This window comes from Sapajus apella, unplaced genomic scaffold (assembly GCF_009761245.1).
Source record: "Sapajus apella isolate SASKATOON/1434 unplaced genomic scaffold, GSC_monkey_1.0 scaffold25, whole genome shotgun sequence".
NCBI lineage: Eukaryota > Metazoa > Chordata > Mammalia > Primates > Cebidae > Sapajus > Sapajus apella.
The window spans coordinates 26,122,994-26,150,520 of NW_022436965.1; the positions used below are offsets into that span (position 1 = coordinate 26,122,994).

The following is a 27,527-nucleotide window of genomic DNA, read 5'->3' on the forward strand; positions in this document are numbered from 1 at the left end:
TTTTTTTTTTGGTATTATCAGTGCTTCATAAAGGTGTCCTAATTTTTATATCTTTAAAGACAACCTACCATTATGTAAGAGGAATCCATAATTATAATTCTAAAAGCCGTGTCATCAACTTGTGTCCATGAACTCACACATACCAGCATTCTCTACTAAGGGAAACATCAGGTTGCTACGAATCCTTTTAAGAATTCCTTAAGAATTCTTTGAGTTTTTCTTCCTTTCTACTTCTATCTCATTATATCTACTCCTTTCTTAACTTCCTTGCAGTCAAAAGCCAAACTACCTGGGATGCTGCTCCTCTATCTTCAGGTAAGGATAGAGGCAGAGAATGAGAGAAGGGGAGGAAAAAGGGAGCAGGGATACAAGAAACAGAAAGGAAGAAAAAAGAATTCTTTATTTTCTATCCTCTCTTCACCCATTTTTTTCTTTTCCCTTTATTGTATGTCTAATTCTTTTCACCCACTTCAATTTTCCATCATAGTAGGCAGAGCCACATCTTGAGAAATCTTAAAACTATAGATTTAGTACAAAAAAGATGAGCTAATACAGAGTCTAAATTAGACTGAAAGAGGGGTTGATTTACATGTGGCAAAACTTAGTCTTTGTTCTAATCATTTTAGAAGTCTCAATGTAACTCCAGGGTAGACTCCAGTTTGTTCTGAGCCTCTCAGGAATTATTTGTTTTGTCATTTACATTGTATCAGAGAGACCACCTCTCAAAAAACGCATATCCTAAATCTTATCGATGTGAAATAGGTAGGGAAGAAATGAGTTTAGACTGTATTAGCTCACAGGATTCACACTATAAAGTACAGTGACTCAAATTTTCTCTAATCGTTCATACCTGCACACTCACTCAAGCATACATACTAGACATAAAAATTGTGCAAGATCAAGCATCAGCTTTCTATTTTAAAAGCCTTAATTTTAAAAATCTTGGATAGGCTCACTGCAGTTCCTTTAAAGGAATATTCAGTACTACAGTACTCCTTTAAGAAAAAATTCACAACTCAGTGTTAAGAACACAGTAGGTAACTGCTGCTTGACAATTACTTAACATTACTGAGAGCATCCAGTGCCAGCTTATGGATATCAACAATAAGGAAGAACCACTGGACAACATAAAGAAAGAATCTGTAAATGATGTCACCAAACCTAACAAATTTGTTAGTATTTACCAAGACATGATATTATTCATTCTTGCTTCATGATCACACAAAATAATTAATATGTTTTTAGGTTACATACGGAAGAGCAGCACCTGCTCTCCTGCACAAAAATAGGTTGCCCACATGGATGCTCTAAAACCCCTCAATGTATAGCTGAGAGGTCTTGTCCTACTCAGTGCCAAATGTATGCAATGCAGTCACTGCTTGGGCAATGGCTACACATTAGTAGGATTAAATAAATGTACAAAGTACCTTCCTAAAATGGTAAGGGGGTGCTCCTGCATTCAGGTGTGGAATACAATAACCCAAGAAATGGAAGAGGAGAAAAAGGAAATAGTTCTTAGGTTACTGATTAAAGCAAGGTTTGATACAGATATCCCCTCTTATAGGCACTCAGCGGGTAGAATGTAGCCACAACAAACTTCCCATCAAACATCCTTCCAGTTAGTAATTTCTGAGCAGCTTTGGAATCACCAGCATTTGCATACTCGACAAAGACCTGAAGGAAGACAGAGAAAAAAAATGTCATTTCATTTCCACCAAGATGGTTTTAGACCAGTACTTTATCAACTTTAATGTACATACAACAATTGGAGATCTTATTAAAATGCAGATTTTGCTTCCTTAGGTCTAAGCTGGTGCCTGAGTTCTAAACAAACTTCCAGTTGATGCCAATGCTGCTGGTGCTGCTGGTCCATGAACTATACTTTAGAGCAACACGGTTTAGAATACTTCCTTACAACTCAGCTCAATTCTGAAAAATCTTTCAAAGACAAGTTGGGTGAATCATGTATAACCTTTTGCCAAGATCATTACAGGAGTGATGAATAGCACTAGACATCTGCCACAGACATGGTTGAATAGCCCAGATAGCAACTGCATTTCCATGGTACCTGGAATATAATCTGTAATTTTGTAAGTGAAAAAGGAAAAAATACTGGTCAAAAACTGCTAGAAACTGCACCTATTAAGAGGTACAATTTGTAGAAGCTATACCTCATAACTATAGTAAAGGAAGAAATTTAATACTAGGTAATTTCCTTTTTCAGAGCATTTGAATTCCTACCTGAGATAGAAAGAGGATATAACATAATTTATAAGTTTTTTTTTTTTTTGACCTAAAGCAAAAGTTAGAGGAAGATGAAATGATTTGAAATAACTCATCCTCAGTTACCTTGTAAAAACAACTGCCTCTCCCTTCTCAGTTGTTTGCCTCATTCATTCTGTCAATAATAGTCTGTGAACTGGTATTCCAGCATCCTAGGTTACTCAGAGACTTTTGAAGGGATGCGACAATAGATCATTTAGAAGAAAATCAATTTCCAGATTAACTTTCATTTGTACCTTTTCCTAAAACTCATCAACCTACAAGTTCAGGAAGGTTATCCTTTCTCATTTCCCCTTTCAAAGGAGCCCTTATCCCACTTGACAAAACAAAGCTATTTATAAAAACTTTCAGGACACAAAGAGGGGGCAATTCCTAATACAGGAGTCTGTTTTTTATGGAATCTTCCTTTGTGAATACACGCAACCCCATGTCCTGCCCATGACTTGTCATCACTATCTTATGCAAATATTTCTGTTAGGGGTGATATAAGACATGAGACCTAGGATATTTTGGGCCTGTGATGGAATTTTCTGAATTCATATATAGAGAAAAATGGAGAAGTGAGACTGGCCTTGCATCTTCTATCCCATGGCTATTTTAAGCTACACATTGCTCTTTAAGACAAAGTAGAGATCATCTAATGCTAAATATTGCCTTTTTTTTACACATGTAAATGGGTGCTTGCCAGCTATTATTAAAACACATCCCTAAAATGTGTCATTAACTGGAAATAAAAGCACTTTCAAATGGCCACAGCAGTATAGACAGAAAGGCTGTTTAAGTAAAACTGCATGGGGAAAATGCTATTGATAAAATTTCATGTGATTTCTTTCTAAGGAGGTGTAATTTATGAAATAAAACCTGTATTATTGAACTGTATCATGAAATATATAAACTAATCGGTTAATTCTCATTTTATTTCATCTTAGAAATACTTAATATTTTGCCTTTCTATAAAAGTGTAAGTTGTCTGCAAGATCAGTTTTAGCAATATATACTTTCTCATTAAACGCAAAAGAAGTTAGAACATAATGCTTAATAAAAATAATGAATCTGGCTGGGTGTGGCAGTTCACACCTATAATTCCATAACTTTGAGAGGTGAGGTGGGTAGACAGATTGAGTCCAGGAGTTCAAGATCAGCCTAAGCAACATGGCAAAATCCTACCTCTACAAAAAAATTAAAAATTTAGCTGGGTGTGGTGATGCATGCCTGTAATCCCAGCTACTTGGGAGGCAGAGTGAAGAGGATCACTTGAGCCCAGGAAGCTGAGGCTGCAATGAGGTGAGATCACACCACTGTACTCCAGCATGGGTGACAGAGCAAGACCCCGTCTCCCCCTACTCCTCCACAAAAAAGAATAATGAATTTATTTCTGATTTTTTTTTTACCTGATTCTTAATTATTCCCAATCCTATAGACCAAAGTTCAATAAATGAGTAGGAATGCATTTACAGAAGGAGTATTATGTTTTCTATCATACTCCTTTGTTCAGATAGATGATACTTTTTTTTTTTTGAGACAGAGTCTCGCTCTGTTGCCAGGCTGGAGTGCAGTGGCATGATCTCAGCTCACTGCAACCTCCGCCTTCCAGGTTCAGGCAATTCTGCCTCAGCCTCCCGAGTAGCTGGGACTACAGGCGCATGCCAGCACACTCGGCTAATTTTTTTATTTTTAACAGAGACGGGTTTCACCATGTTGATGGCCAGGATGGTCTCGATCTCCTAACCTCGTGATCTTCCCGCCTCGGCCTCCCAAAGTGTTGGGATTTTAGGCATGAGCCACCACACCTGGCCTTAGAATATACTTTTTTATACTGCACCATCCCATACTAAGCATCACATCTTATTTTTATAATTCATTATGAAATTAAAGGGCTATATCATTCTAATCCTGATTACTTTTTATAATTGCATTATCAGAGGCATTCATTATTTTTCAGTGGTTTTTGTAATATTCCTTATAAAATCATGTTTACTTGAATTGAAAATTCAAATGAAGAATGGCTTTGTCAGCAGGTAATGAACACTTTCAAAAGCCTAAATAGATTAACTCTCTGATTTCAAGAGTTTATCAAAAGCTGCTTTCATTCTCCTTTAAATGTCAGTGAAAACTTCTCAAAATAGCAACTTTCCTTTCACTGATACTTTTTTCGTATCATCTCAAACCTGGATACTTCCTTCTGGAAAAGATTTCTCCTGTCTCTCTATTCTGTATCTTCCATTTCATTTTGACCACTGGGGTTAAGGCAGATCCTGTTAGTCCTTCATTTAAAATCTTCCAATACCTTGCCCTAGTTCAGAGTAAAAGCCACTGTTACCTCAATGCTCTACCAGGCTCACTCTACTTAATATGCCCCCTACCGCTCCCTAATCTCCTCTCTGATTTAATCTCTTACTATTTTTCTTTCTCACTCTGCTACAGCCACATTGGCCTCAAATCTGCCAGGAATACTCAGAGCCTTGGATCTTGCTGTTCCTTTTGCCTAAAATTTTCTTCCTTGCTTCTCTTTAACTCATATAACCTTCTTAGTATGTCCTTCCCTATCACCCATTTAAAACTGCAACCCACTCTACCTACCCCAGCACTCCTTAAGCTTCTTCCTTAATCTATTTTTCTCCCTAGCACTTATCACCATTTGAAAAAATCTTATTTGACCACTTTCATGACAGTTACCTAGAACATAACAAATGCTCAATAAATATAAGTTAAATGACCAAACAGCAAGGACATAATTATTATTAGTATTCAGTATGTGACACTAAATGACATAAAAACTGTTATCATGGGCCAGGCATGGTGGCTCACCCCTGTAATCCCAGCACTTTGGGAGGCTGAGGCAGGCAGATCATGAGGTCAGGAGTTTGAGACCAGCTTGGCCAACATGGTGAAACCCCGTCTCTACTAAAAGACAAAAATTTAGCAGGGCATGGTGGCAGGCACCTGTAATCCCAGCTACTTGGGAGGCTGAGGCAGGAGAATCACTTGAACCCAGGAGGTGGAGGTGGCAATGAGCCAAGACCATGCTATTGCACTCCAGCTTGGGTGACAGAGCGAGACTCTGTCTCAAAACAAAAACAAAAACAAACAAACAAAAAACCGAAAGTATTATCACATTAGTTTGGCAATAACATGTCATTAGAACTAGAATAAAATTATGTTCATATTTTTTCAGTTGCCAGGAATGTTCATAATACTAAGCTATTAAGATAAAATAATAACTGGGCACAGTGGCTCACACCTTCAATCCCAGCACTTTGAGAGGCTGAATCGGGTGGTTCACTTGAATTCAAGTGTTCAAGACCAGCCTGGACAATATGGTGGAACCTAGTCTCTACAAAAAATTAGCCAGGTGTGGTGGCACGTGTGCCTGTAGTTCCAACTACTCGGGAGGCTGAGGTGGAAGAATCACTTGAGCCTGGAAGCAGAGGTTGCAGAGAGCTGAGCACGCCACTGCACTCCAGCTTGGGAAACAGAGTGAGACCCTGTCTCAAACAAACAAACAAAAAAAGATAAAACAATCCACAACCAGAGATAACTTCACCCACTAGAAGGCAGACATCTGGCAGTGTCTAGAGACATTTTTGTTGTTCAAAGCCGGGAGAAGTCAGGGATGCTGTCAAACGTTCTATAATGTAGAGGACAGCTACTCTAACATATCAGCCTCAATGTCAAGAATGAGAAACCCTAGGATACAGCAAACCCAATATTCTATTCTCTCGGAAAATAAAAATACTATAAATAAATATTTTCTTATATTCTTCATATAGTTTAATTTGGAATTAAGAGTTTCTTATAAAAATGTGGTGATAACAGTTTTAGTCCACCTATTTTACAGATGAAGAAACTGAGGATCATCACAAAGCTAATCATATTGAGACTAGAACTCAGGTTCAAGAATTCTCAGTCCAACACACTTTCCTTCTTTAAACTATCACTGACAGTTCCTATTACAATTAAAACCTAACCTAATTGGTTTTCTAACTCTACCTAATTAGAACAAAATTAGACTAAAACATTTCTCTAGCCGAACCTGATATAGAGCATGATTCAGCAGTTGGTGTTACTGTTTTTTTTTTTTTTTTTTTGAGATGGAGTTTCGCTCTGTCACCCAAGCCGGAGGGCAATGGACCCATCTCAGCTCACTGCAGCCTCAGCCTCCCAGGTTCAGGCAAATCTCCTGCCTCAGCCTCGCAAGGAGCTGGGAATATAGGCACTCGCCACCACGCCTGGCTAATTTTTGTATTTGTAGTAGAGATGGGGTTTCACCATGTTGGCCAGCCTGGTCTTGAACTCCGGACCTCAGGCGATCCACTCACCTTGGCCTCCCAAAGTGCTGAGATTACAGGCATGAGCCACCATGCCTGGCCTGGTGTTACTGTTTACAGCGGCTCAAAAGTAGTCTTTTTTTTTTTGAGACGAAGTCTTACTCCTCCCAGCCCAGGCTGGAGTGCAATGGCAGGATCTTGGCTCACAGCAACCTCTGCCTTGTGGGTTCAAGTGATTCTCCTGCCTCAGCCTCCCAAGTAGCTGGGATTACAGGTGTGTGCCACCATGCCCAGCTAACTTGTATTTTCAGTAGAGACGTTTTACCATGTCGGCCAGACTGGTCTTGAACTTCTGACGTCTAGTAATCCATCCACCTCAGCCTCCCAAAGTGCTAGGATTATAGGCGTGAGCAACCACGCCCAGCCGATATTTTTTTAAAACAAATTTTAAGTGCTAAAAAAGAAATGCAAGCATATTATAGAACTTTTAGAAGTAAAAAGGTCAGAATATAAAAATCATTTAAAATGCAAAACCATAATCCTTAGCAAAATTTTTTTGTACATCTTCCTACAGAACTAAAACATTTAATACAGAATTGTAATCGCATCTGAACAATTCTGCAATTATAAAAATATTCACTTACTTGTCCTCTGCCAGGATTTTCCTTTGGAACAAGCAGAGATACCACTGGTCCATATTTTTGACACTCCTCTTTTACATCTTCTACAACATCTGATTATTAAAACATATAAGAGTAACTACTCTGATATAATTAACAGGTATTCAATATATGAAATTTTTCAATCAAAGAATTCAGGAATACATAACTAGTCTATGAGGTCATTTTAGGTGTTGAACAGTTGACATATTCAAATGACTCCAAATTTTAAAAAATAGTCTTCCTCCCAGCTTCTACTCTCCTTGAAGGCAACAGATAACATCAGTTTCTTCTGTAGTCTGCCATAATTAGTATAAACTTATACAAGCAAATATGAAATTATAAAAGCAAATATCTTATTTTTTATATTCAATATGTCCTTTAAGATATTTCCAAATTATCACATAAAATTTTCTCATTAATATATTATCTAATATGTCCAGTACTGAATAATTTTAAAATTTCCAAACTTTTATCACTTATAACAGTACCACAATAAACCCCCATATGCATATCTCATTTCACTTGCATATTTCTTTGTCTTTTTTGAGAGGGAGTCTCGCTCTGTCGCCCACGCTGGAGTGCAGTGGCACAGTCTTGGCTCACTGCAGCCTCCACCTCCCAGGTTCAAGTGATTCTCCTGCCTCAGCCTCCTGAGTAGCTGGGACTACAAGCATATGCCATCACATCCTGCTAATTTTTGCATTTTTAGTAGAGACAGGGTTTTACTATGATAGTCAGGCTGGTCTCGAACCCCTGACCTCAGGTGATTTGCCCATCTCAACCTTCCAAAGTGTTGGGATTACAGCTTGAGCCAACACACCTGACCTTACTTGTGTATTTCTAAGTTGACATTCCAGAAATGGAAATGCTAGGTCAAAATGGACATAAATTTCTAATTTTTCCAATTTGCTTTCTTTAAAGGTTTACCAATGTAAACTTTCTCTAGCAATGTACAAGAATGTCTGTTTTCCTATGCCCTCACTCACAAGAGGATAATCTAACGTTTCATCATTGTCAATGTGGTTGATGGGTAACAAAGATATTGCAGTTTGGCTCCAATTAGCATTTCAACAATAGAGAGGAAAAGCATATGTGTAAAGTACTTGTCTACTTCCTTTTCCATAAGCTGTAATAAGAGCTATAAATATTTCTTCTTTAAACTATCATTTGTCTTTTAATCTTGCTTAAGGTCATAATTCTTAGGGTCAGAAAACAAAGTAAAATGATAATTTTACTGCTTCTGAGTTTAATATTCCACATCAGGAATATTAAATAACAAAATTCTACAATGACTTTTTATATTAAAAAGTTCTCTCACCCTGCCCTACTTCCTTCCCTCACACCTTTCTTTTCCCTCCTTCCCTATTTCATCCCCTTACTTGTTTTAGTATTTTAATCTTTACTTGATTTGAAATTTAATTTGGTCTGTAATGTAAGGTTTAATGTTCTTCCCTGCCTCCATCAAGGTTACAAGACAGCTGTTCCAACACATACCATAATTTCTAGCTAAGCAATTTGTTATTTCATGATGAACCTGTTCATCAAAAGTAACAAAGGTATTTAATGGTACTATACTGTCTGCTGCAGTTTAGTTCACTTCAGATTCGATAGCAACATTTAAACAAAATGTAAAGACTCAATGTATTTAAAAGCAGAAAAACGTCATAACAAGACAGAAGAGTTGATATGGTAGTCTAAAGGTTTATTCAAAAAAAGCCCAAGCTTCAGTTTTATAGAGATAAAAATTATTTGGAGTAGAAAGGATGAGGTGATGAAGACAGCAGGTCATCACAAAGATGAAGACTGAAAGGACATAAGTAGCATTCTGAACTGATCCCAAGAAATTCAGAGCCACTGGACCTTTGTGACCTGAAACAATGCTGAAGGCAAGACTTTCTTTCAGATAGATATCCTGAAAACTCAAGACTCAAAATGGTCACAGACTCAAAGAAATTACAGTTCTCTCACTATACTGTAGGGACATGAAATGATTTACAAGAGAAACTGTCATATAATTAGCCTTATCTGTAACATTTTAATTTTCTACAAGGAGAAGACTGAATATTATGCAATTAGTATTTTTAAATAGAAAAATAAAAGAGCTTTAGAGATATACACACCTAAATATCTGGCTTTTAAAATATTTACTAGCTTTGTGACTAAGCCTCAGTTTACTTCAATTATCTATAAACTGAAAAAATAACTACCACCTCTTAAGTAATATATATAAAGTACTAGGCACAAAGTTAAGTGTTAAGATCAGCCAGAGAACAAGAAACAAAGTAAAATGAAAAGGAAACAGTAGAAAATAAAGCTTTGTTTTAAATTTTTTCCATTTTAAATATTAAGAGGATACAAAACTGATATAATTTATGGGCAGAAGATACAGAAATTAAAAATAGGTCAAGAATCTAGAAGATATTTGAGCCTCATTTGTTAGCAAAATAATTAAAACCTGAAAGTAAATAAATGATAAATAGGAAAAAATTTTAAAGTTCAAAATTGAGTACTAAAGGATATCTACAGAAAATATTTGGTTACTATGCAGGAACATCAGTGACTTCCTACCTACTTTTACTTATAACTTCCATAACTTAGATACGGCCACAACAAAAATTCTTTCTCTTTCAACCTATTTCAGTGAGTACAGGAGGCATCCCTCCTCTTGTCCAAAATGGATCCTCAAGGTCTGCTTTTTCTCCTTTATTCCTTATCTCTTTAACTAGCACCACCAACTGTCAAGTGGTTCAATTCAGATGTCTCATGCAAAAGCCAAACCTGCCTCACTTCTTGCTCTCATATCCACTCTGTCACTACATTTAGACAGATTATATATGGCCCTTTGTGAATTATTTCTCCTTCCATCTTTCTTCCTATAATAAATATTTGAGTGCCTTCTGTGGGTCAGTGACATTAATATAGCAATAAACAAAACAAACTGGCTTATATAGTGCATATATTCTAGTGGGTAATGATAGATAATACTTGTTGAGTGCTTACTATTTGCCAGGCATTGTTCTAGGAAATGTTTATATATTATTTAACTTTCACAGCAACTCTACAAGATAGGTACTATTTATTATCTCCATTTTATACATGAGGAAACTGTTGTTTCCTTCTTTTGCAGAAAACTGCAAAGGAAATTAGTAAGTGATGGAGGCATAATGTAAACTCAGTCTACACTCTCCCCCAACCCCCGCCGAGATGGAGTCTCACTCCATTGCCCAGGCCGGAGTGCAGTGGTGCAATCTCAGCTCACTGTAATCTCTACCTTCTGGGTTCAAGCACTTCTCCCACCTCGGCCTCCCAAGCAGCTGGGATTACAGGTGTGTGCCATCACGTCCAGCTGTAATTTTTCTAAGTCCACACTTAACCACTACACAAAATTGTTTCTCTGGTAGTAGTAATACTAGGTTGATGCAAATACTTCACAGTTGTTGCCCTTGGTCCAAGTCTGACCCTGCTTTAGTCCATTCCCCCGTTTCCAGAATGTCCCTACTAAAACACAAGTTTGACTATGTCATTCTCCCATTTAAATTTATTTAATAAACTCCTTACTGCATTCAACAAAGAACAGATATTTATTGAATACTTACCATAAGCTAGATATTACTCTATACCTGATGCAAAGCTCTTCATCTATCTGTATTTTGGTGTTACTATCTCTAGGACAAAATCCAAATTCTTAAACACAGCCGACTAGTCTGTACTCTGGCTACCTTGTTAGCTTTAACTGATTGCTCCCTAACAAATACCTTAAGATACAGTCATGCCAATTTGCTGTTTTCTGACATTTTCATCTCTATGTATGTGTGCTACTTACTGCCTAACCCCTCAACTTTCAGCCCAGCAACTCCAAATTACTGAGCTCAGATATAACCTTTATAGAGGAGCCCTCACCAATTATTCAGACTGAGTTAAGTACTTGTCCTTTCTGCCCTTGTATAGTACCCTATCTTCAGATTAACACAACTGTAATTCTTTATGTATCTGTCTCCCCTACTACATTAAGATGCGAAGTAATCCCACAACAGCACATAGTAAATACTCAGTTAATATGTCTTAAATGAATGAATCTTAAAAGCAAAAAAGAGAGCTAAAATGGAGATATGCAAGCACAGGGAAGGGCTAGAAGAGACAGAGCAGAGAGATAGAAGTTGTTCGGAAAATTAATCTTCTTTGTTAACTGGGTAAAGATGAAATGTAAGAGTCAAAAGGACATTATAAATAAAAAAGTGAGAGGGCTGGGCACGGTAGCTCACGCCTGTAATTCCAGAACTTTGAGAAGCTGAGGCTGATGGATCACCTGAGGTCAGGAGTTCGAGACAAGCCAACCAACATGGTAAAACCCCGTTTCTACTAAATACACAAAATTAGCCAGGCCTGATGGTGCACGCCTGTAATTTCAACTACTTGGAAGGCTGAGGCTTGAACCCTGGAGGCGGAGGTTGCAATGAGCCGAGATCACACCAATGCACTCCAGCCTGGGCAACAAGAGGGAAACTCCATCTCAAAAAAAAAAAGTGAGAGTGTTTTAGAGATCACACTGTTCAATATTCTCATTAGATAAACTGGGAAAATATGAAAATGTTATGGATATGTTTATTCCAGACTTATTTAAGAAAGACACATTAAAATATAATTTAGAAAATGCTAACCTTCATATTCCTCTTCATTCTCAAGATAATCATCATCCAGCACATTCAGCAATCTTAGCACTGGAGTGGGAAGCATGACCAGATCTTCAATATGAGGGGCTGTTAAAATTCATCATAATACGGTTAAATGTAAATCCCTCCAAATAAGTTGAACATTAGATAAAGGAACTTGGGAATATAAATTAGTGCTGATGTCCTGTATGACTATCAAATGACCAAGAAAAAAAATAAAATAATATACAACTTACCAAAAGGAATGCTAAAGAATGGGCTACACAATGCCATTTCAGCAGGAATTCTTCTGCTCGGATCATCATGAAGCATGCTAAAACACAAAAATAGGTGGCTTATCATTTCTGCTGAATCTTTTGAAAATGCAATCAATAAAGAAAGAATGTCTAAATGTTTATCACAGCATTAATTATATTAGCATGATTTACCAAATCATTCACCTATAAGGAATACAAATGCTATTTATTAGTAGATGGTTCAGTAAATTCATGAAACATACCTATGACAGTATACTGTGATTTACAGTAACACTTTTGATTAATAAATGAAACACTGCAAAGTGATCCACACACTGTAACAGTGAGTGAAAAAAAGCTAGACACAAGTTTAGGGTAACACACACAAAAAAAGATAGTAGTAGGATGATTACTGAAGCTTATCAAATTTCTCTAATAATAAAACAACTAGGCCTGGCGCAGTGGCTCAGGCCTGTAATCCCAGCACTTTGGGAGGCCGAGGCAGGCAGATCACCTGAGGTTAGGAGTTCAAGACCAGCCGGCCAACATGATGAAACCCTATCTCTACTAAAAATACAAAAATTAGCCAGCCATAGTGGTAGGCACCTGTAATCTCAGCTATTCGGGAGGCTGAGGCAGGAGAATCACTTGAACCCAGGAGGTGGAGGTTGCAGTGAGCTAAAATCATGCCTTTGCACTCCAGACTATCGGACAAGAGAGAAACTGAGTCTCAAAAAATAAACAACTAAAAATAAAAAAAAACCCAACTAGATAGCAAAACCAAAAACCTGTTGACAATATCTATAACAAAAACTATAAGGACCCCCTAAACAGCCAAAGCAATCTTGAGAAATAAGATCAAAGCTGGAAACATCATCCTACTTGAATTCAAAAAAATACTACAAAGCTACAGTAACTAAAACAGCATGGTATAGATTTAAAAACAGACACACACACTGATGAAACAGAACAGAGACCCCAGGGGAAAAAAAACATTTACAACCAAGAACACATAGTGGGGAAAGGACAGTATTTTCAATAAATAGTGCTGGGAAAAACTGGATATCAGCACACTGAAGAATAAAATTAGACTGTTATCTCTTACCTACACAAAAAAAATCAACTCAAAATGGATTAATAATTTAAATGTAAGACCCAAAACTTCAACAGCACAAGCAACAAAAGCAAAAACAGACAAATGGGATTACATCAAACTAAAAATCTTCTACACAGCAAAGGAAACAGCAAACAAGGTAAAGAGACAACTTACAGAATGGGAGAAAATATTTACAAACTATACATCAGCTAGGGGAGTAATGTACAAAATATACAAAGAACCCAATTTGGCTGGGTATGGTATTTCACATCTGTAATCCCAGAAATTTGGGAGGCAGAGGTGGGAGGACCACTTGAGCCCTGGGGTCCGAGACCAGCCTGAGCAACATGGCAAGATCCTCTCTCTACAAAAAAATTTAAAAATTAGCTGGTGTGGTGGCATGCACCTGTAGTTCCAGGAACACTTGAGCCTATGAATTCAAAGCTGCAGTGAGCCATGTTTATACCACTGCACCCCAGCCGGTAGGACAGAACAAGACCCTGTCTCAAAAAAAAAAAAAAAAAAAAAAAAAAAGAGCTCAAACAATTTAATAGCAAGGAAACAAACAGCCCAATTAAAAAATAGGCAAAAGACCTGAACAAACATTTTTCAAAAGAACACATACAATTGGCCAAGAGTATATGAGAAATGCTCAATATCACTAATCATCAGGAAAATGAAAAACCAAAACCACAATGAGGTATCACTTCATATGTGCTACGATAGCTATTATCAAACAGACAAAGGATATAGAGAAAAGGGAATCCTCATACATTGTTGGCGGGAATATAAATTAGTAAAGCCATTATGGAAAGCAGTATGGAGGTTCCTCAAAAAAACTTTAAAAAAGAACTACCAGTAATCCCACTACTGGGTATATATCCAAAGGAAATGAGACCAGTATGTTGAAGAGATACCTGTATGCCCATGTTTATTGCAGCACTATTCACAATAGCCAGGATATGGAATCAACCTAAGTATCTATTAACAGGTAAGTGTTCATTTCTTGGATGTTAGCTTAAAAAAATAAAAATAAAAAAAAAGATGAGTATAAAAAAAAAAGAAAAACAGGTGAGTAAAAAAGGAAAATGTGATATATATTTATATATACATATATACATATACATATACATATACATATACATATACATATATACACACACACACAATGGAATACTATTCAGCCATTGAAAAGAAGCAAATCCTGTTACTTTCAACATAGATGAACCTGTAGGGCATCATGTTAAGTGAGATAAGCCAGGTACAGAAAGAGAAATACAGCATGATCTCACTCATATGCGAATTCTAAAAAGCTTTGATGTCACACAAGCAGAGAGTAGAATGGCAGTTACCAGAGGCTGGGTGGGGAAGTTACAGAAGAGGGGAACTTGGCGAGACATTGGCCAAAGCCAAAAGATGCCTAATTACAATTAGATAGAAGGAATAAGTTCAAGAGATCTACTGCATGACTATTCTAGTTAATGATGCTGCATGGTGATTCTAGTTAATGATGATATTCTTGAAAAACACAGAGAATGAATGTTAAATATTCACACCACAAAAAATAACTATATAAAGTAATGCATTTGTTCATTAACTAGATTTAATTATCTCATAATGTATATATACTTCAAAACATGGTATACATGACAAATACATACAATTTTATGTCATTAAAAAAAAGATTGAAATGCTGTTATAGTCTAATAAAATTAATGTATCACTATAGAGCTACTGAAATGTTTGTGGCATAAAAAGACCATTACTTCCTTATTGCAGGTAAGCATTTATTAAGTAAAAAGAAATCACTTAAAAAACAAAAACTAGGCCAGACGTGGTAGCTCATGCCTGTAAACCCAGCACTTTGGGAGGTAGAGGTGGGTGGATCACTTGAGGTGAGGAGCTTGAGACCAGCCTGGCCAACAGGGCAAAACCTCATCTCTACTAAAAAATACAAAAAATTAGCTAGACATGGTGCCGTGCATCTGTAGTCCCAAGCTCTTCGGGAGGCTGAGGCAGGAGAATCACTTGAACCTGGGAGGTGGAGGTGGGGACTGTGCCACTGCACTCCAACCTGGGCGACAGAGCGCGACTCTATCTTAAAAAAAACCCAAAAACCAAAAAACTATAGCGACAAGCTATCAATAGTAGTTGGATTTGCCCCATATTGGCATCTATGTGTAAGGAGGCAGAGGAAAGCTACAATTGATCTGATGAACCAGAGAAAAAAATAAATAACCCCAAACGGCCAAAAGGTACTAGAAGCACAGCAGGCTGCTGGGGAAAAGCAGCTGAAACTATAAGGGGTTACATATTCTAATACTAAGTGAATACAAGGAATTCTTCGTAAAATCCTAAGAGGTTGGAGTAATCTAGACACTAAGACCTGTCTTAAAACGAACCAGGCAAAGCTTTCTTTCAGTCAAAGGCCCACAGTGAGAAGAAAACCTGGGAACAGAATATAAATTGAACAGGATAAGGGAGAGAGAGAGAAAGGGAGGCACCGGAAAAAAGCAGAAGAGCCAGAAAATCTCTGGGAAAAAAAAAAAAAAAATCACTACTTTCTGGGAATATTACACAAAACAACAGAAGAGGGAGCCTTGTATAACTAGAAAAGTTATCCCAAGTACATCTTCTTCTATAAGTTTAGGAAAATAATTCACACATAAAAATAAGCAACATAAAAAGGATTATAACTGACTGGGCATGGTGGCTAGTGCCTGTAATCTAGCACTTTAGAAGGCCAAGGTGGAACGATTACATGAGTCCAAGAGTTCAAGACCAGCCTGGGCAACATAGTGTGTCTCTGTCTCTACAAAAAAATAAACCAGGCATGGTGGTACATGCCTATAGTCCCAGCTACTTGGGAGGTGGAGGTGGGAGGATCGCTTGAGCCTTAGGGGTTAAAAATGCAATGACCTGTGATCACACTACAGCACACTAGCCTGGGTGACAGAGCAAGACCCTGCCTCAAAAAAAAAAAAAAAGAAAAAGAATCTGTTGTACAAAAAGATAACTGCAAAATGAAACCTCTCAGATAATGAATGTATGCCAGAAAGACATGGCCATAAAACAGATGAACATTATAGTCTACCATTTCTTTTTTTTTTTTGAGACAGAGTCTCACTCTGTCACCCGGGCTGGAGTGCAGTGGCACAATGTCAGCTCACTGCAACCTCTGCGTCAGCCTCCCAGGTAGCTGAGATTACAGGCAGATGCCACCAGGCCCAGCTAATTTTTGTGTTTTTAGTAGAGACAGGGTTTCACCATGTTGGCCACACTGGTCTTGAACTCATGACCTCAGGTGATCTGCTTGCCTCAACCTCCTAAAGTGCTGGGATTATGGGCATGAGCCACCATGCCAGGCCATTTAGCTAATTATGAAACAGAAGGTTATAACGGCTGGGCATGGTGGCTCACACCCATAATCCCAGCACTTTGGGAGATTGAGAAGAACAGATCACTTGAGATCAGGAGTCCCAGACCAGCGTGGTCAACATGGTGAAACCCCGTCTCTACTAAAAACGCAAAAATTAGTTGGGCCTGGTGGCGTCCACCTGTAATCCCAGCTACTCAGGAGGGTGAGGCAGGAGGAACACTTGAACCTGGGAGGTGGAGGTTGCAGTACGCCGAGATCATGCCACTGCACTCCAGCCTGGGCAACAGAGTAAGACTTTGTCTCCCATGTCCCCCTCAAAAATTCAAATGAACTAAGGACATTTTTAAAAAATGATACAGGATGTGAAAGAGCAACAGAAATCAAAATCTGAAAATCATAAAAATAAGGTAATAGAACTCAGGAAAGAATCAGAAACTTAAAAAAATCATTTCATAAAATAAAATTACACTACAAGAGATATAAAGATGAATAAACACAACAAATAACGTCTTAGAGAAAGAGTAGGCAAAAAGAAGGATATTTTTTAAAATAACAAAGAAATAATGGGTCGGGCACGGTGGCTTATGCCTGTAATCCTAGCATTTTGGGAAGCTGAGGCAGGAGGGTCACTTGAATTTAAGACCAGCCTGGACACATGGTAGGACCTCATAAAAAAAGATAGGAAAAAGAAATAATGAAAGAGATAATATGGATTCAAGGGAAAATGACAGCTGGGCGCAGTGGCTCACACTTGTAATCCCAGCACTTTGGGACGACAAGGCAGACAGATCACTTGAGGTCAGGAGTTTGAGACCAGCCTGGCCAACATGGTGAAGCCCTATTTCTACTAAAAATACACAAATCAACCAGGCATGGTGGCAGGAGCCTGTAATCTTGGCTACTTGGAAGGCTGAGGTGGGAGAATCAATTGAACCCAGGGGGCAGAGGTTGTAGCAGGCCAAGAGCGTGTCAATGCACTCCAGCCTGGGAAACAGAGCAAAAAGTCTGTTGAAAGAAAGAAGGAAGGGAAGGAAGGGAGGGGAGGGGTGGGCAGGGGAGGGGAGAAGAAAGGAAAGAAAGAAAGAAAGAAGAGAGAGAGAAAAAAATGGCAATATTGAATATAAGGCAAAGAAAATCAAACATACGTAGACTAGGAGGACATAAAAGTGAAAACCAAAAAGAAGAGAAAAAAAATACTAAAAAGTCCAATTTAAGAACCCTTTTCTAAAACAAAAAAAACAAAGATCTGAAACTACACAGTGAAACTACACTGTTATTTCTGAGAATACTGACCCGGAACAATCAAAATCAAAATATATTTTGGTATAATTACTACACATCAAAGAAAAAGATAAAATCCTCTGGGAATCTAGAAAAGAAGACCAAGTGCCTTTTTTTATTTTCCTTTTTTTGAGATGGAGCCTTGCTCGGTTGTCCAGGCTGGAGTGCAGTGGTACAATCTTGGTTCATTGCAACCTCCACCTCCTGGGTTCAAGCAATTCTCTGCCTCAGCCTCCCGAGTAGCTGGGATTACAGGCATTCGCCACCACGCCAGGCTAATTTTTTTGTATTTTTAGAAGAGACAGGGTTTCACCATCTTGGCCAGGCAGGAAGACCAAGTGACTTTTAATGAAAAGGCAATTACTGAGTCATCAAACTTTCAACAGGAACACATGGCAGTGACATATAAGACACTCAAGGAAAGAAAAATGTATGAGATTGGGACGAGACACATACAGGACTTCCAGGGTAGCTGGAAAGTTTTATTTCTTGATGTACACGGTAGTTATTAGGTGGGTACAATGTTCCTACGGATTCATTAAGCTCCACCTTTGTTTAATTAGTGTTTTCAGTATCTGTGCTTGAATCAACAACAAAAAAGGTTGAAGCGACTTGCATGCATATATAACACAATATGCAGAAAAACAGTGGAAGGAAATATACCAAAGTGCTAACACTAGAACATGGGTTAATAATTTTTATTTTCCTCATCACTTCTTTCTATAATTTCTAAATTTAATAATCCATGTAAAATGGATGGGGGGACTATTATTTAAAGAATAAAAAACAAATAACAAAGTTAATACTAGAACTTAGATTATTTAACTTCCAGGCTACAATCCATTTTACAATTTTTCACTGCCATCTCTTCAATGTAAAACGCAATATATAATATCTCGTATCAATCAGATGCTAACAGCTATTTAAAACTAACATGAAAAAAACAGACACAAATAAACCATGCATAAAATTAGTGAAATTGGCTGGGCACAGTGGCTCACGCCTGTAATCCAAGCACTTTGCAGGCCAAGGCGGGTGGATCACCTGAGGTCGAGAGTTCAAGACCAGCCTGACCAACATGGTGAAACCCCGTCTTAAAAAAAAAAAAAATTAGTGAAATCAGAATAAATCCTGCGGATTATACCTGTTTCAATTTACTGGTTTCGATACTGTATATACCACAATTACGTAAAACGTTACCACTGGGGGAAACTGGGTAAATGGTAGGGACCTCTCAGTAACATTTTTGCAAAGTCCTGTGAGTCTATAACTATTTCAAAGTAAAATGTTAATGAAACTAATTTGAAGGTTTATAGGTCCAATATTCAAAGGAAACTATAATATTCTGACTCAAACAAGGGATCCATACTTTTCTAGCGTACTATTTTACTTACTTCTGATCCATAGTCTAGAAACCCGAAAAGTCTACTATTTAATAATACAGTCATGCACTGCATAATGACATTTTGGTCAACAATGGACCATATATACAACAGTGATCTCATAAAATTATACTGGGCTGAAAAATTCTTATCACTTAGTGACATCATAGTTATAATGTCCTATCGTAACACATCACTCACATGCTTGTGGTAATGCAGGTGAGTAATGTGTTTGTTGTAATAGGACATAGATGTAAATAAAACTACTGTATTTGATAATGACAATAAATAGTTATGTTACTGGCTTATGTATTTATAACTGTATACATTTTTTATTGTTATTTTAGAGTGTACCCCCCCCAAAAAATAGTTAACTGTAAAATAGTCTCAGGCAGGTCCTTTGTGAGGTATTCCAGAAGAAGGCAATAGGAGACTCGGCAGCTCTATGAATGTTATTGCCACTGTAGACATTCCAGTAGGATAGTATGTGGAAGTGGAAGACAATGATATTGATAATTTGATCCTGTGTAGGTCTAGGCTAAGGTGTGCTTGTGTCTCAGTTTTCAACAAAAAAATTTTAAAAGTAAATAAGGTAAAGAAAAATTAAAATTTATAAAGTAAAAAAGTTACAGCTAAGCTAAGGTTAATTTATTACAGGAGAAAAAAAATTATGGTAAGACATGGTGGCTCACACCTGCAATCCCAGCACTTTGGGAGGCCGAGGCAGGTGGATCACTTGAGTTCAGCGGTTCACGATCCACTGGTCAACATGGTAAAATCCCGTCTCTACTAAAAATACAAAAATTAGCGGGGCACGGTGGTGTGCACCTGTAATTCCAGCTATTTGGGAGACTGAGGCACAAGAATCGCTTGAACCTGGAAGGCAGTGAGCCAAGATTGTGCCACTGCACTCCAGCTTGGGTGATAAAGTGAGACCCTGTCTCAAAAAAGAAGAAAACAAAAATTTTAAAATAAATGTAGTGACAGCCAAGTAGACAGTGTTTACCCTTAGTCATTAGTAATGTCCTAGGCCTTCATATTCACTCACCACTCACTCACTGAATCACCCAGAGTAACTCCAGTCCTGCAATCTCCATTCATGGTTAAGTGCCCTATATAGGTATGCCATTTTAAATCTTTTATACTATAATTTTATTGTACCTTTTCTATGTTTAGACAAATCACACTTACCATTGTATTACAGTTGCCTAAAGTATTTGGTACAGTAACATGCTGTATAGGTTGTAGCCTAAGAGTAACAGACTCTACCAGACAGCCTAGGTGTGGGCAGAAGTCTGCATCATTTACATTTATGTAAGTACTTTATGATGTTAGCATGACAAAATCACCTAATGACATATTTCTCACAGCAGATCCCTATTGTTAAATGACCTGATTGTACATATTTGTATTTTCAAAATATCTATTGTATTTGGATCTAGTCAGATATCAGAAACACTGTATCTGTCCCCATTGTCAAAGATAATTATTTAAAATGGTTTTTGGGTCTTTTTTTTGGGGGGGAGGGGAGTAATGCAAAAGCAAACTCAATCTTTAGTTAATAAAGACTTTTTAAAAGTCAGCTTTCCATCAAGTATACAGAACTGCCAGGGCTATGAGAGGCCAAAGGTACAGTGGCTCAGTATCTATCTTCCAGTGAAAAGGCGGCTGCCAGGAAAAGCTTACCATTTGATACTATGAGCAAAAGAACATTCCTTTGAAAATAAATTTGGTAAAACTATTTGATTACTTATGTTCCTTATAGGAAGCTAGCCTGCACAGACTTATTTCTAGGGGAACAAAACCCCCACATAGGTCAAGCAAACTAGAAATAATAATATAAATCTGTTCAGAAAAAAAAAAAGACATACGACTTCACACAGTACATGTATGCAAAGCAAGCTTACAGTGCATGTAACATACCTTTTGATAAGGTCTCTTAGGTGATAGGCTGGAATTGCGGCATTCACCACTGCTTTACTGGCAAATATGTGATCAATAATAGCAGAACTGTTTGCCTTAAGAAAGGGAGAAAAGTCTTCCTTTGGTTATTCAGTCTGTATTTATTGAGAACTAGGCATACAGCACTATTTGAGTGAGTAAAATGCAACAGAAAACACTATAACACTATCTTCTGAGAGCCTATAATAGCTTTTTTTATTTGGAGACAGGGTCTTGCTCTGCCACCCAAGCGGTTGTGCAGTGACACAATCTCAGCTCACTGCAATCTCTGCCTCCCAGATATAAGTGATCCTCCTGCTTAGCTGGAAATACAGGTGTGTGCCATCCCACCCTGCTAATTTTTTGTAGATATGGGGTTTCATCATGTTGCCCAGGCTGCTCTCAAACTCTTGGGCTCAAGTGATCTCCCCACCTTTGCCTCTCAAAGTGCTGGGATTATAAGCGTGAGCCATCATGCCCAGCAACAGAGGAAATAATATACATAATTATACGCTTCTAGAGAAGAACATTTTTTCTCCATTTTCAGCACCTAGCACTCTATAAACATCTACTAGATGAAAGAACAAAAAATTAATACCAAAGCAACCACATAAGAATGTGATTTAATGCAAAAATGAATGTGTAATAGGTGACTCAGGGTATCTCTGTGATGAGTCTTGAACTGGTTTTCGGACAGAAATAAACTATCAAAGAGAATACGAGGCAGTATTAAAACATCTTATCTGTCATACTACTCATTCTCTAAATCTTTAAGAATATATATTCTGCTTGAATATTATGCTAACTCAAAATTCAGAACTGTGTACATGAGTTAAAAGAATTGATACTACCATTATTAGTTAATTATATTAAATACTTACCATGAGCTGCTTGCTAAAAGTATCATTTATTAATCTCAATAGTCTTATGAGATAGATGCCATTATTATCCTCATATTAAAGAAAGCAAACCATGGCTTAGTGAACCTAAATAAATAACTTAGTAAGATCTTTGTGGAGGCCAAAATACAAACCCTAGTAGTTTGACTTTAGGGCCTATGCTCATAATCAGTTGGCAATTTTGCCCCCACAGAAAGTGATAAAACAGAAAAATAATGTTTTATCTAGAGGAATATATTGGAGATCCTAATACTACACATTGTCCCTATCAAATGTATGTGAATTTCACATAAATTTGAATGTGATCTAGTTCTGATGAGCTCTAGGCCAAACAGATATAGTCCAAAAGACACAAAGATAGTCAAAGCTCATTCAAATAACTGATCTGTGTTTGGATTAGCACTAATTAAGAATACTTAGACTCTCAATTGTCTGGGATACCAATAATAAAGAATGATACTGATTTTACTCCCAAGAAAGCAATTTTTACCCATACAAGCATCAGGTACATACACTGGGCTATTAAGTATCCCTTCCAGGAAATGCTACAACAGAAATCAGTGACTAGGTGTTTAAAAGAAACAAAACTGTATGCTATGATAGCTATACAGTATGTATTAGATGCTCAAAAAAATGCTTGTTGCTTACTACCAAAAACTTGTTGCTTAATATCTCAGTTCCAAACCTCTAATATTTGAATGAACTTTCTGTGGGTTTTTCAGTTAGGAATTAACTACAGTATGTTTTCAAAGGTATTGTGGGGCTTTAATGTTGTGATAATATCAGTATCCTTTAGGCTACTGTTTAAGTGATCCTCCTGCTTCAGCCTCCTGAGTAGTTGGGACTACAGGTGTGTGCCATCACACCTGGATAATTTTTTGAGGTTTAATAAATACAATGCTTTGGAATGATTATTGGTTTTGATATTAAACAAGTATTAAAATATCTTTTATAATTTTTTTTTACTAGAGACTGGGGTCTCACTACATTGCCTAGGTTGGTCTCAAATTCCTGGTCTCAAGTGAGCCTCCCAACTCAGCCTCTAAAAGTGCTGGGATTACAGGTGTGAGCCACCATGCCCAGTAAAAATAATTTTTTTAACTGTAAAGCAGTTAAGATAATCTATAAAAATTATCACTTAACTCATAAGCTATGATTGTATTAGCAACACTTTAGAACTCAATATAACTGTTACTAAGCAAAAGAAACCACTTTTGCTTCTTTAGGAAAATGTATTCATTCAAACATTTTTATCAAGCACTTACTATATGCCAAGCCTAGGCATAGGCTAGGAACAATATGAATGCAACACTCACTAGCACATTGATAGCCATAGGAGTGGGTAGTGGCATTTAAGTATCATAAATAGAAAAACAGGAGTATGGACAACAGATAGCAATCAAGAATTCTAGACAAGAATCATCATAAATTGGCCAGGCACAGTGGCTCACACCTGTAATCACACCACTTTGCCCTCGTGATTTGGCAGATCACGAGGTCAAGAGTTCCGAGACCAGCCTGGCCAACATGGTGAAACCCTGTCTCTACTAAAAATACAAAAATTAGCCAGGTGCGGTGACGAGCGCCTATAATACCGCTACTCAGGAGGCTGAGGCAGGACAATCACTTGAGACCATAAGGCGGAGACTGCAGTGAGCTGAGATCGTGCCACTGCACTCCAGCCTGAGCAAAAGAGTGAAACATGTCTCAAATTAAATAAATAAGAATCATCATAAATTGAATACTCTTAAATTGAAAGTAAGAACCCCAAAGTAAAGCACTGGTGAAATTTACCTTCCATTCCTGAGATCTGACTGTATGTTTCAGTTTCATTCCTGAGAACATTTCCAGTAAAATGATTCCTAGGCTCCACAGATCAACAGCTGAGGTACATTCTGTATCGCTCTGCAGGCCAGCCTGGGCCAAGCAATTCTGCAGTTCTGCTTCTGGAGCCCGATACCCGTCTGTCTGAATATACTTTACATCCTAAAGAAGATAAATAAATATTACAACCAACAAAAAAGCTGCTCCCTTTCTATCCATCTCTACAGTGTGTTTATTTCCCTAAGAGTACAGTAAATCCACTGCCAAACTAAATGCTAAAAATTTTTAGCCCTTGGTTATCATATTCTTTGATTCATTAACTGGGGGCAGTTCTCAGAGGCAAGCTGTACATTTCCATATAGTGCTCATAAAGAAGTCTTCTTTGGATTGTCTCTTACCTATTAGGCACTGCTGATAATAAGGACACTCTGCAAAGAAACAATAAACCATGGAGAATGGGGGATTTGCCAGAACTATCATATGCATTCTGCCATATGATACAGCCCCCATACTGAAGAGATCAGGAACAGTAACTCAGCAATTAGCCAAACGTTCATAAAATTTAAAATAGCATTCTATGTAGGTTAAGTACTTTTAATAATGCCAGAGCTCTCCTTCTTCACTGGCTCCTCCTACTTGACCCAAACATTATGTCCTTTTTTTAAATGGTGGCACTGAAATTCTTTTGATTTGCTGCATCCCCTGGCATTTCAGTATTTTAGATAAAAATGACGTATAAGTCCCTACTAAACTACCCTTGTCATTTGAAAATACTTGGCTTTGACTACAACTGCGAGAGTAAAGAAAAGGTTATTTCTTATTTCTTACCTGATTGCCTTCTTTGAAGCTAAGTCCAAAGTCAATGAGTTTAAAACATTCATTCTCTGCACTCCACAATATGTTACGTGGTTTGAGGTCCGCATGGACATAGCCCTCATGATGAAGAAAAGCAAGGGCCTCCAAAACATCTCGGGCACAATGCTGTATCATCCACATGGAACAACCCTGGTGACTGGAATATAAGAGCAATTCCGAAACACTGACATCCAGGAGTTCAAGCAACAGACAGCGTGATGGCACATTTGGAGAAAAGTGGATTGTAAACACTCCATACAAAGTCACTAGGAAAAGAAATTATCATACTTTAAGAATCAGACTTAGAGTAAGTCACTATTAAAGTAGGTAACTGCAATACAAATTTGAGAGAGTCTAGATAAGGATAACTTTGATGAACAAGCTTCCACTGTAATTTATTTTTCCCATGGATAAGATCTTTGGGCAATTGGGTTATTTTAATAAAAACAAGATGAGACAGCCTACAATAGCTGATTACCATTCACAGATACTAAACATGGTACAATTATTTGCGTTTCACCAAGTACTCAGTGGTGGGTGAACATGAACTTGGAGTGCCAAGAGAAAATGATTAAAAGTAAAAATCCAAAATATAAATAAATAATATTGTTGCATCATGAGGTCCTTTAAAAAAAAAAAAAAAAAAGGAAATTTTAAAAAGTAAGAATCCAAATATAAAGTAACTCTTTTAAAAGGAATGTCACAATGTACAAAAACCAAACTAAAGATTGCTTCTTGATCCAAAATAGCAGTATAGGCCTGCCACGGTGGCTCATGCCCGTGATCCCAGCATTCCGGGAGACCAAGGCAGGACTGCTTGAGCCCAGAAGTTCCGAGGCCAGCCTGGGTAACAAAGGGGGACTTCCTCTCTACAAAAAATTAGCCAGGCATGGTGCCAGGTGCCTGTAGTCCCAGCTACCTGGGAGGCTAAGGCAGGAGGATGGCTTTAGCCCAGGAATTGGAGGCTGCAGTGAACTGTGATCTCACCATTGTACTCCAGCCTGGATGACAGAATGAGAATTTGTCTCAAAAAAAAAAAAAAACAAAAAAAAACGGAAAAATAAACAGCTCTCTATAATCTAAATACTAATGAAGAGACTGAGACTTTCCAGATGAAATTTTAACTAATCTTGCAGAGATTCAGCAAGTCCTTAGGCTTACAAAAAATTTTTCCTCTTCAATACCAAGGTTATAGTGATAGACTAGTAAACTAAAAAAATGTAGCGCTAGTGTTAAGTAATTCTTCTCCAAAATGGTATTATTAAAAAAACTCACTCTTCAAATTAAATATGCATCACACATGCTAAGAAAGAAGACTTTAATAACGAAAGCTATAACTAATGATAAGCTCTCTGTCCTGTAATGAAAATGAAGACTTCACAGATCAATCATCAGCGATCATTACATGTCTTACATTCTGAATATCTGAGTCATGAAACAGTCTCACAAGAGCAAAGGTACAGCGTTCCTAAATTTCACAGTTCTATAAGGGCTCCCATGGAACAGTGAATCATTTCCTCCAAATCCATAATAAATACATACCAGGTAAGCTGTATGAGTTACTAGCATTGATGTCACAAGCCCTAGACATAGTTTCCATTTTCTACTGGTATGCAAATATTCAAAAATTTCCACACAAGATACGACAATCTAGCAAAGACGTGCCTCCTCTCACTAGAAAAGATATTTCTGTATGCTAATGAATGCGGCATTCTCTGAAGAGACTAGAAGCAAGGTAGAATTTACTGAGCATCTATGTGACACTGAGCAAAGCAGACCACCAACTCCACTACACTGCAGACAGTAATAAGGTGAAAGGGGAAAGCGGCCTGGATCAGGTGATAGAGGGCTAGACCCGCGAATCCTGCAGAAGGGGAGGAAGACCGAACGCCACACAGCGAGAGGAAGAGTGTGCTCGGACTGTGACCTGGGCAAGAAGAGAAAGGAGACAGCGGCAATTACCGATGTTCCTGTGACCCTGCAACTGCTCCAACGCCGCTCTCTCTTTGCGGAAACCATACTCGGCGGCCGAGGCCGCAGCCCCGGTGGTTCCTGGCGGCAAGAACTGCTTGAGGGCGCCGGGGGGGCGAGCCAGGGTTGCCGCAGCAGCGCACCCGATACACCGAGGCAGAGGAGCCGCTACCCAGACGGCTCTGTACCTGCCACAGCCGCCCAAAGGCTTCCAGAAAACGCGGCGGCTCCGCGCCCCAGGCACAGCCGGATCCCGCCATCGGTGTCGGCTGAGGGCACGTACACGGGAGCTGACGCGACGCCTGAGGCAGGCCGGCAGAGCCCGCGGTCACATCCCCGCTAGCCGGACCAGCGGCTCCGCAGGGGAGGACCTGCAGCCGCCTCACCGACTCCTGGGACTTCAAGCCGCCATGACACCGGAAGCCGTAGTGCCCTCGAGTCCGAGAAGCCGGAAACCGAGGAAGAGCCTATCACACAGGCCGAAGGAGGGAGCTCAGAAGGGGCGGGGACTAGAAGTGATTAGACGAATTAGGTTTGGAGAAAAGGACCCAGAGTAAGAAGTAACCTATTAATTACTGAGTATCTACCATTCCAGGCCCAGAATTAACTGCTTTCACGGTTAGGATAGGATACCTGAAGCCAAAACTGGTCCTTTTTCTTTTGAGGCACCTCACTTCACCACTAGGAACCCAGAAAAATAAAACCCCGCCTACATTTCTCATAGAGAGGAGCCCAAGGAAAACACCCTAAGTACAAAAGGTATACCATCACCTCCAGGTC

At 38.3% G+C, this 27,527-nt stretch overlaps 1 protein-coding gene across 1 annotated transcript; it reads right to left on the reverse strand.

The window, feature by feature from the left end:
• Positions 1 to 27,190, reverse strand: UHMK1 (U2AF homology motif kinase 1). The gene is given in 9 exon segments (XM_032291572.1): positions 1 to 1,674; positions 7,196 to 7,284; positions 11,872 to 11,970; positions 12,120 to 12,196; positions 21,181 to 21,275; positions 23,892 to 24,083; positions 24,750 to 25,042; positions 26,739 to 26,862; positions 26,864 to 27,190. Coding segments are annotated over 9 exon segments (1,260 nt in total). The 5' UTR covers positions 27,008 to 27,190; the 3' UTR covers positions 1 to 1,527.
• Positions 27,191 to 27,527: the final 337 nt, after the last annotated feature.